Source organism: Rissa tridactyla, chromosome Z (genome assembly GCF_028500815.1).
Source record: "Rissa tridactyla isolate bRisTri1 chromosome Z, bRisTri1.patW.cur.20221130, whole genome shotgun sequence".
In the NCBI taxonomy this organism is placed as follows: Eukaryota; Metazoa; Chordata; class Aves; order Charadriiformes; family Laridae; genus Rissa; species Rissa tridactyla.
In genome coordinates, this window is record NC_071497.1 from 42,496,517 (window position 1) to 42,508,522 (window position 12,006).

The 12,006-nt window shown below is 39.1% G+C and overlaps 1 protein-coding gene across 2 annotated transcripts in view; it reads right to left on the reverse strand.

The window, feature by feature from the left end:
- The window catches only part of DAPK1 (death associated protein kinase 1), a 98,073-nt gene that overhangs the window by 49,138 nt on the left and 36,929 nt on the right, over nucleotides 1-12,006 (reverse strand). For both annotated transcript variants that reach the window (XM_054185411.1, XM_054185410.1), the window contains exon 3: nucleotides 7,396-7,617. In XM_054185411.1, the coding sequence (XP_054041386.1) occupies nucleotides 7,396-7,617 (222 nt within the window). The remainder of the gene's footprint in view (nucleotides 1-7,395; nucleotides 7,618-12,006) is intronic.

The following is a 12,006-nucleotide window of genomic DNA, read 5'->3' on the forward strand; positions in this document are numbered from 1 at the left end:
AGAAAAGGCAAGACTCTTGGGTTGAGACAAAGGCAGTTTAATAGAACAGCAAAGGGAACAGGCAAACAACAACAACAACAACAACACGGATAGGGGAATATACAAACGCGATTACGGAACCGCCGCTCCCCCGCCGCTCGCCGCTCGCCGGCCGGACCCGGGCCGCCCCAGCCAGCTTTTAAGCAGCAACTTCCTGCCCCCTCCCCCGGCAGCTCAGGGTGGGCGTGGCTCACATGGCATGGAATACCAGGAAAAGTTAACCCTATCCCCACCGGAACCAGGACACTACATAAGCTACTGCAGTCTTTGCAGACCTCCTGAAATGCTGCTGTGTTTTCAAGTCTAGCCCTGTGCCCCATCCAAGATAACACAGTTCCACAGTAAATAGACACTGCACATTTTACTATCATATGGTCACGTTCTCAGGCGGAGTGAGGAGCCAAGCAGAAAGCCTCACTCCACCAAGTACATGTGAACATCCCATCTCACGCACAGAGGCAGTCTTAATCTAAAGGAGATGGGGCAGACAACTCCAGACATCAGCCCCTATGACTGAGCTTCTCCCAAGAAGTACACATTTCCACCTCCATTACAATGCCCCAACCTTGTTTCTAAGTGAGCTTTGGGGTTGCTGGTGGACAAACACCCTGTTGAAATCTCGTTGAAACCAGACCACTGGGCAGGTTTCCAGAGCCATGCAAACTCACTCCCAGCCCGCCTTCGGGGCTCCGCAGAGCAGCCCATGTAGTCAGTGTCTAACAGACTGCCACCAGCCACAAGCTGGATAAAGATTGCTTCCTGAAGGGAGCAGAGGCAAGAGGTTCACTGAGCACAAGTGTTTCTTCCTGTAGAGCACTTTGGTGTGTCTGTACCTAGTATCCTCTGGAAGTACAGAGCTCTCCATTCAATTTCTGTCTTGACTGGTAGGAATTATGAGACAGCTTTCTGAGCAGTTCGTCTGTGCCATAACCCAACTCTGACCTCCAAAGTGCTAGCAAGCGACTGATGGGCAACAATTTATACCCCTTCAGATTAACAGAGGAACTTGATTACAGCCCAGTCACAGCTAAATTCCTTTACAGCTGCAAAACCTCTATGTTCACCTTCACATACTGTTTTCCTTTAAAGAACTAATTTTTTAATGTTCCTGTATAAAACCTTTCTGTTTACCTTTAAACCAAGTCACAGTCCTACTTTGCAGTCATAATAGGTTCTTAAAATATTTTGCTCAATAAAATAAGAATTTGTGATTGATGGAGGTCACAACTCAACCCTAAATGGCACGTTATTGAGCATGCTATAACATAGAAAGTCATAAAGGCTGAGTAAATCTGTTTTCACTGTTATAACATGACAACATTTTATGCTGTTTTCAAGTAGCAGAACACATGTTTTTAGAAATATTGTGTATATACATTTCCACTAAGAGCAAAGCTGGTATGTGTTGCTTCCCTGGTATTTCTAGATAGAGGTGCTAGCCTTCCTGAACTCATACAAGTAAAATAAAGCTTCAGGTCTACTGCATTCTTTCTTACAAAATGCAATAGTAGTAAAAGCATTTCCCAGTCTTCCCAAAGGAAGGCTGACAGATGTGTTTGCAACCCACATATTTCCCTCTGGCAAAGAAAATACATCACGCCTGTGGAAAAAGGATTTCTGGATAGTGCTTTTGCAAGTTGCCAGGCTTTCTCAACTATGAAACAGAACTGATCTCAGAGGAAGTCATTATGGGAACCTACACAGCGAACTTAGAACCAATTAACCTTCAAAGTCAGCGTGGTTACCTCGTAACAACTCAGTCACATGCCATGTTGATCACATTGCTCATATTGTAATAGCACCTAAATGATAATTAATGATTATCTAAGTATTTCTGATGAAGTTAAAAAAACACAAACAAACACCAAAACCTAAACTCAAACTCCTTGTTTGAAGAACTTGACCTAGTAGGTTGAAGCTTATAAGGTCTAACTTTGCTTAGATTTCAAACCTATATCAACTAGTAAAGTGGAGGAAGAATTCCAGAACCAATTTATTCCATTTTAAAGCAGACTAAATTTGGTAAATTATCTGAATTCTTCTCTAATCCAAAAGTTTCTTCTGTCGACTTGCAAAACAAATGTTTTCACTAGGGAGTCTGTGGTCAAATGTCTCTTGTATGACCCCTTGCATTATTTCCAAACAGAAGTTATCAGCCCACGACTAGACTGAAATATTGCTACTTCCGTTTTATTTAAGGTTAAGCAGTTTTACATCCACTTCATTTCACAGCCTTCATGAACTGTGCTATTACCAACCCACTCCTCAGAAGTACAAAGTGTACCAAATATTCTGAAAGTGCAGAATAGGGCTAATAGCTTGTTATGTTACCTACCCACTGAAGAACGTTGTACTTAGTTTTTTCTTTATCTAGCTACCAGAAAAATCATGGCATGTTACTGTGTCACTACACCTTGTCATTTTCATTTGTCCAGCTTCTATTAGAGACAGCTACTGTCATGAAATCCTCTCTTTAGTGTGCCTAAATTCTTCAATTATACTAAACAAGAAGCATTGGCCTTAGAACGGCCAGCCAGAAGAGAACACAGGCACCAAAACCGGGACTAAGATTTAAGCAGTTAAATCTCACTAAGAAGGAGACCTGAACACTCCTGTGAATCTTTCCTGCACCCAAACATGGCCGTCATTTAGGTTTTCATCACTGAATTTCCCAAAGTGCCCAGAGTTTGGATAACGCACATAGTTACCGAAACTTCAGCCCAATGGAGTGCCGTAGTATTTTCATCCTGCCTCAAACATTCAAACTTAATGTACGAAGAGCATTCAGGTTTAGCATACAAGTGCACCATGCATTTTGCTCAGGGCCTGCAGAGCCCAGAAGCCATGTGCTTTCCCTCTGAGATGGGCTTGGTGCATTGCAGAGTTACACTGACTTTCCTTTATTTTCAGCCCTGTCAAGCCTTCATTCTTACCTATCTACACATCCTTTGTGCATCTATCTGCAGGTCTACAATTCAGGATTTTGAAGTCAAAAGATGTCACAACATCTACAAATTAGCAGTGCAGCGCTTGCTTACCTGCTGTTACATCCCACTAAGCCCTGAAGATTCAATCCTCCTCTCAAAATTCAGCACAAGGCCACTCAAAAACAACTTTCTTATGACTTAGAGGTAAAGCTAACAAAAACTTCTGAGCTATTTCTATCAAAAGCCAATTAAAAGGTAAAGAAACTCTGTGCAGACTTCAAGCTTCTCTGGAAGCCAAGCTATTATGGATGTAACAAGTTAAATTAACTCCCCAATAAGACAGAAGAGGAATTTAAAGAGATCATCGTTATTTGCGCTTATTTACTCTTCAATGAGCAACTCATGACATCACCAGAATTTTTATACATGGATATATCATCCTCTCCTTGCTCTGTTCTGTTTTGGTTACTATTATGAAGGTACCAATAAGGTGGATACTCTTTCTGAGACACTGGCATGCACAGGACCACATTTTAAAGAAAGTAAAACTAGTATTTAATGCACAATCACTTGCAAGTTAATGTAATTCCCCTCTTTCTGAGCTAAGACTTTCAAAGCTTTCCTCTTCTTCTTTTTTGAACTTTAGAAAGAGATATTCATCATTAAGAACTATGCTACAAAAGATAATGGTCTTAAATACAGATTTCTAATTCAGAAATTAAGGTGTGTTTTTTTTGCAGGGAAAAACATGAATGCCTAACTCCATCTATAGCTTCCCAGTGAAAAGTCAGGTATTGCTATCAAGCTATTTTAAAAAGTGAGACAATGTGCATTACTTTTGAGGATTCTAAGGAACTGCAATGTAATTCAGGATAAGGGTACTTATTCTTTGTAGTTGCACCCAGAAACCATAGCCAAGGCTCTACAAAGCACCACATACTGAGTATATTTTGTAGGTCTGCAGTCTAAATGAAGATATAATAAAGCAGAAGGAAACACAAAATAGAACAGAAAGGGATTATGCATCTAAGGTTACCAACAGACCAGCAAAAGGGGAACCAAGCAAATGCAAAACATGCTTGAGGAAAGAAAATAATTATCACTGTGCAACAGAGGCATCTGTGTTTTCTAGTCCGTGAAGTCTGATAAAGCGATGGCTTCATCAGAGCCCACTGGAAATAGCTTAATATTGCTAAGATATAACAGAGACTAGTTGCTGCAGCTGGAGAGAAAAAAGTACTACAAAATTCTGACTATTTCCATTATTTGTGTGATAGGAGAAAAAAGTATTACAGTTTTAAGTTAGATGACGAAAAGACAGCATCTTCCAGTTGATACGTAATATGCACAGCATTCCTTGCAAGATGATGAAACAGCCCACTGAGTGGGCATTTCAAAGGTTATTTCCAAATCAAGGACACACTTGCCACTAAGTAACACCTAGAAATACAAAAAAAATGCCCAATTTCTCTAAATATACCAATAGACTGTACTAAAGTACGGCTCTTCAAGGATATGTCATGCTTGTGTGTGACTGATGAATCTTTTAAGGAAGCACTTGATTTATAAGTGTCAGAAATTAAATGTAATTTTTTTCTTTTGTAGTCAGTATCTTGACATAAGGTAGTTCAGAGAAAAACCTCTGAGCACCTACGTGGATAAAGTTTTTGATATGTGGCTCTGTTTTGCATTCAGTCTTGTGAGGACCTTGCCATTGCAATAATTAATGAACTGCCTACATATTTCTGCATACAGATTGCCACCTTGAATACTTCGCTGGCTGACGTAGTATTTGCTACAAGGGAATGAAGGGAAAACTTCTACACTCACCTCTGAGAAACAGATGACTGGTAATGCAGAAAAACGTTTAGGAGGCTGCATGCAATACTGCAAACCTCTTGATGAACCAGGGGATAAAAACCAATAGTGAACAGGCAACAAACGCCGTTGTCCTGAGACTCTGCAGGTTAACATCTACTGGCAGCCACCAAAAGGGCAGCTGCAGCGGCTAGATGTCTCCAAGGTGCAGCTTCTACCAAGAACAGAAACCAGCGGTAATTTTCCCCATCACTCCTCTTGTTATTACACTTGCTTCCTAATAAGAAATCAGTGTTTCTTCTGGGTTTTTGTTTTGAACATAGCTGGAATGTTGATTTTTAGTTTCTGTCTAAATTCTAGAAAAAATAAGTTACACAGAATTCTGTCTGTATGTGGTGTACTGTCTCATCTTATAGTCAAAAAGGAACACAAGTCCCAGGAACAATGCTATTTGCTAATTCAAAGGGAAAATGGTCACTTAGGATGGATTCTGAGGACAGCAAAACAAATTATTTAATGAGCTTTCAGCTTTATTTCTGTTCTCTTTGAAGATGTTCTGTAAGAAAAAAGAATGTTGGGGGAGTAGGTCCCTAGGCAAAATACGCATATTAGAACCTTAAAAGAAAGGGATTACATATTTAAGTGTTTAAGCATGCCATTAAAATAACAATCTTTTGCCTTTTCAATAGCTTTACATAATATCATAGTGATTTTGAGAATTACAAAACTTTACAGCAATTAGTATATTCAGTTTGCAAAGGGATCACTAATGTGTCATTTTTTCCACTTTGACCCTCTAACTAAATAAATATGATGCGCCAAATAGCATGTCTTCAACTTGAAAGACTCACACAGCAGTTTGAAAAAGTGAAAAAAAAAAATCTCCAACTGAAACTATATGGGGATTTTAAACTAGGCAAAACAATTAGGTACACCGCAATGCAAACAGTTTGGTGAGCTTCACACTATCGAGCTTACAAAATATTAACACATATTGTCAGAAGCAATATCTGTTTCCATTTGATAAACGTTAGTGGGTACACACAGACACACAGTAGCCCTGCTGCCAAAACAGCTGCTATCTCATGTAGAAAGGAGGGTCTGGGTCAGAGCAGCCCCACTCCTCCTACAGCTGTCCCTGACTACTGGGTCTTCCTCAGAGCTTTCCACTCCAGACACTGGCCTGATTTCATGTGGACACATTACAGAGCAGAAAGAAAGCACCACAGAAGCAGCCATACACTGACAGTAAGGTTACAGAGGGGAAGAATGCGAGAGCTAATATCAAGTCGTGAGAGGAAGGAGCATCATACTAATTTTGCTGTGTATTCACAACGCGTTTAAGAAGTTCTCAACAAAAATGAGAAGTGGTAGATATTCTGACAGGAATATAAGGAAGTTTTACTTCACACAGGATGATAATACAGCTCTTTTTAAAAAAACAAAACAAAACTTGCTTAAATTATCCAAAGTTGACAAACTAATGCAAGTGTATACTTACGGAACTAAAAAACCAACCCAGACTACAGCAAGTATTACAATAAACAATCACATGCTGGACTAGAAGTGTAAAAATATGTTCTAACGTAACAAAGCAGTATCATGCATGTATATACACCATAGAAAAGATGAAACTCCAAAAGCTACTTCCCAGTTTTCTTTTAAAATCTATACATGTGTTACTGAAAGCATGCAACACTAGGTAAGTAGAAATATCATTTACCAAAGCTAAACAACAGGAAGACATAACTTATATAAGAAAAATCACATGAACAGATAAGGAAAAGACACAAGTGCTGCCCAAGTTTCTGGTACCAAATCACTTGCTTGCATGAAATACTTATTTCAAAGCACATTTAACTGATACCGTGCAAGTATGGCAATAATACAGCGTCAGGCATGCAAACAATGTAAACATATGCACATCCCACCAGCAGACACTGCCAAACTGTCACAGATGAGTAACGCTTAACTTCTAAACTTGCAGTCTTTGAGGAACTTGAAGCCAGACTTGAAACAATGCAGAAGCATTCTCTGCTGACGTATTTACCTCAATCCATTAGCAATAACCTTGGATGAAAAATAGGAACTACGACAAGGATATGAAAGTTCAGTTTACATTTCAACAGGACAGAACTGGGAAAATTCTGTTCTCTGTTATGTGGCTTAGAAAGAGAAAAAGCATTCAGTGATACTACTTTACTTTACACCAACATAAAACACAGTAACATTTGCTAAACTATCTTCCACTTAGAATCTCTATTTCCCTCTACTCTTATCTCCAAATCAGTTTATTTAGCTCCAGGTTATTCTTTTGGATCCATCACATCAACAATGATTAAAGTAACAAGCAGAAAAGATTCCTAAATATGCTGTTTTTTTTTTTTTTAACCTTTGCAGTGCCTTTAGAATGAAAGATATGTGTAGAAATCAAGAGGCTACAACTCTGACTTAAAAATAAAGAACTCTCAGGCTATTATCTATCTTCTTCTGGGGTGATAAGGAACATTGATTACATTTGTGCAATTCTCAGATAAAGTGGCTAATTTTTTAAAACAAACAAACAAATAAATATTCTGTTACTCCTCCCCAGGTCTCTAGAGATACTTACAGTTCCAGAATAAGAATGACATCTGTTTTGTTCTCATAAACATCATGCAGAGTGATCACATTAGGATGTCGAATCTCTTTTAGTATGCCGACTTCTCGCTCGATATCTTCCCGGCTCACTCCGCGCCGGCTGGATTTCGTTCTCCGTTTCTTGATGAATTTTGCTGCAAACTGATGACCGGTGCTTTTCTCACGGCATTTTTTCACTACAGCAAACTGCCCACTTTAAAAAAAAAGAGGGAAAGAATAAAGATGAGCATTTAGTTCAAGAGAGCTTAGAGTTAAGAATAACCTCTATTTACTCCCGCGGGAGAAACAGCTGCACTTCCACATTGCCAAAACAACTGAAGTACATTACTGCTTTTTATGCAATCTAGAATAATACCTGAATAAAATCCTAGAGGAGGCAGAAAAGGTAAGTTAAGATACCCCTTTTACATCCCACAAATGTACATACATACACATACACTTCAGCACACCTAGACATAAAAAATAACACCTGTGTAGACCTTTGGATTTTTGACAAATACGTGCATACAGGATTACTGGGGAAAAGTAATGGTTTCCGGATTTCTCTTTCCACATGCATGCTGAGGATAATTTTTCTCGTTCTGGAAGAGAGACAGTCTGTAGTTTCTTCCAATCTGTATGATCACTTAATATTCACTTAATTCTATCTTCCAGTTTGGTTTTTTTAAAGCTTTAAAAATATTCCTGTGTTTCAGGACACTGCTTTGGTTTTTAGTTTTAAAAGCACTGACTAAATATAGCAATATCAAGAATTACAGTTATTGTATGATCTTGTTAAGTATGAAGATTTTGAAGGTGAGAAAAGTACTGAGGAACAAAAACCTGTGATTGTGTTAAAAAGCTCCAGGAAGCTGCTGACTCCAGCAGTTATCATTGATGTGTAAGCCTGTTGCTGCTAGATGGATGTACACACCGATTCAGACCAGAAATCTCCAGGAATCTAATGCTGCGTTAAAGCGAGAACAGGCTTTCTAATACTGCTGAGTTTTCCTTTTAAGTTTTCTTAATCTCTTGACGAGGATTCTCTAGCAATTCTGTTCTTGGTTTATTTCACTGTATGAAGGATTCACAGAATTACAGAGTGATACCAATGAGAAAATTTTCTGAAGTTAGCCTACTCTTTTAACTGAAGAAGTGGTGTCCCCTGAAGTAGATGTAGGTTAAATCAAAGCTAAGCCTAGTAGGTTTGACTAACTACATGTGGGCATGTATAATTTCATCCAGTACCTGGAAGAGGAGCTAACCTGTATTAGTGGTTAATTAATTACAACTAATTGTAACTACAACTAAAAGATCTCTAGGAAGATGCATCACCTGCAAAAAGGGCATCACATAATGACGAGCTGCCAAGTGGGAATCACTCAAAGCTACACATCTCATGCATGAACTTAATGCACAATACTACTTTATTACTGGAGAATGAACATGTGCCAAATACGCCAACAAATTAATTAAGCAACTAAGGAATGCATGACAGACAGAAAATAGAAGATGATAACTGATCAGCAACAGTGTTATGCAATAAATGAAGATAATAAAATGCTGTAAGAGAAAATCACACTCATGATTTTTAAATTCAGAGGGGTGATCATCTGAGAATACTCTTATGCTGCTGGGTCACCACTGCCACCATTACTATGCTGACCCCATACAGAACCCTGAGTGACACATTGTCTTGAACTGGGAGATGCAGTTGGGCAAGGCTAAATGACTGTCACCTGCAGGAGGCAGGCCAGAGATGAATCCTCTCCTGTGAACTCCTCGAAAGGGACTCTAGAGCAGCTGCCACCAGATGGGAAGCCTTTGAATGCAGCCATAAGCAATGAGAGAAGGTAGCTCTAAGAGTAGTCTACAGTCTTAAGTTTTATAGGTTGGCTTGGTTTTATTTCAATGTTATGATCAGCATTCAAGCTTTATTACTCATTTTTTCATTAAATCAGTTTATGAACTTGTGAGATGACTTCATGTTGCATAAAAAATGTCCTTGCCTTAAATTCTGGGCACCCATCTCCCACAGTTCTGCACAAGTCATCAATGGCCAGGTTCACCAGACAGGGCCCAACGTGTTATTATTACAAACAGCAGCGGACAGAACAGTACTTTAGACTGCACCGCATCCTGTTCCCCATTACATGTAGCCTGGAAGAGCTGCTTCACTTGCCTAACCTTGTCAGCTCGTGCTCTCTGAGATGCTCTTGGACACCTAAGGCATTCATATGGGATTGGCAGATAAGGCACAGGACCTCTGGAAGATCTGTGTCATCCTAATTTGGCAGCAGAGGACTAGCTAGACAATGTATCCTGAAGTACACCAACCCTCCCTGCTTGGTTCAGTTCAAGTTCACAGCGACTCCTTCTGCAACTGTGACTTTGTGTTTGATCTCTGAGGTCTGAGCGATTTTGCACTGTGGGACAGGCAGCCAGAGTGAAGCATGCACTCAGGGATTCGCACTGCTGCAGAGAAAAGCAAACAGAGTCTTCCAGCCCTTGGGGGTGGGGGTTAAAAGCAGCGATTCTCTCACTTTCTCCCCCACAACATGCACATCTGCACAGAAGTATTCAGCTTATTTAAAAAGCAACCAGCTTTTCAGAAAGTTCACAGTTCCAGAGAAATGGCGAAGTCGGGCGGTAGACAGACATAGGCATCACCACAACTCTGAACTGCTACTCAAGCTCATGGATCAGAAGGAAGTAAAGACCCACTGCTTGCTTTTTGGCCACCTGGCTGGCTTTCAGGCTAGAAGCCTAAGTTGCCCAATAGAGGAAGAAAAATATTTCTGCTTATGATTCATCCACAGGCTTGAATGCTATGTGGCTAACCACTTTCTTATCGATGCTCACCTTGTAAGGGTGACAACAGCTACTGCTTCCTTAAAAAAAAAACAAAACAAAGCAGACAAACCCCACAAGGTAAACCAAACAAACCTAACAACAAAACACAAAAGACTTAAAAACAGAATCACTGGTAACATCAGCTTTGGAAAGGCTGGGACTGAAAAGTAAGTCTAAAGTTATATGGACATAAAATACATTTTGATATCCCAGATGAAATCATAAAGCTGACTGGGATTAAGAGTTATCTATGTTTCACTGACAAAGCATGTATCATTGACTTTTGGAAAATTCTGGTATTTGAATTTCCAATCTTTAGCCCATGACAGAATTTTTCCTTTAATGCTTCTTCACTAAAGAGAGTAATGCATTTTGGGCTTCTTTCTAAATAAAAAACATTCTGCAAGTGTTTAAAAACATGCACTAGGTGTGGACCTGTAAGCTAAAGAAAGGTGATTTTTCCACAGTATTATTCATATTACAATTACAGCATTCCCCAAAGCCATTTCATTGCTTCCAATGCTTTTAAGGCTAAGGCTGTTTAATCTTATTTTAGCAATGTGTCAACTATGGCATTACAGCATGAGGCTGGCCTACTGAAACAAAGGGGACCAGGTAAGACAAGTAGATCTCCTCTTTAGCTTTATTTTTTCTGTCTTTTACTTTTTTTCTCCAACTACAAACGCCTGTTTAAAGGGCATCCTGAGCTTTCACAATTCCATATAAAAATGTTATCAGAAGACAAATACATTGTTTAAAACCACATGACTTTATAGATTGGTCCCATCCATGGTTTATTAGGATGTCAGGCTCCAGAAATCTTTGACGTTACTCAAGACTGCAAGAAATTATCAACTAACAGGTATCTAGAATAAGTGCCAGTTATACACTAAATAAACTTCTTATTGTTGCTGTTTTGGTATTCAGCACGTAACCCCATAATTAGCTGTTTGTTATTAAATGCTGCCTATGCAGATCACACTTAAGCTGCAATCAAAAGGGTTATTTCATGCTTGGGTTCCCTAAGCCACGCTATTTTATAACTCCTTCTAAACTCCTGTTTTAAAAGCAGAGGAGAGGTGTAAGTCAAATGGTATTTACTGGGCTTTAACCTCTACAACTGCAGCGACAAGCTGTTATAAGTCATCTCTGTATGGGCTAACACATTTATATCCAGTAATATTCTCCCACATATCCTACAGTTTCAGATCCAGCATTAATTCACACAGCGTCGTCAAAGCCAGAAAAGCCCTTTAGTTTTTAAGTTCCCTTGCTTTTGCAGGTTTGATTTAAAGTGACTGGGGTAAAAAAATGATTGCCATTTTAGGAGGTGATTAAACTGAAAAAAAATACAGAAGTAAATCACAAACTCACACTTATAAAGTATCTGACATTTTTTTCCACATGGCAGAATCAGGTTAAACAGCGAAGCAGGATGACAGCTTGACATGATAACAAATACTTCTGCTAATAACAGTAATTTGGTTTGTGATCTTGTAATTCTTACTCAACCAGTAGTTAATTATTATCCTAAATCCATGCTTTTCAGGACACTTGGCATGCTATCTCCACTTTCAGTGATTTTTCAGGCTACCTTCAGAACAAGTACTGATCCCATTACCTAATCATTGCATTTCTCCATCTTTTTTACATCATAAGATGATACACACTGCCCTTTGCAATACATATATATATATAAAAATATATATATATATGTGTGTGTGTATGCAAAAGTTATGCAGAGAGGTGA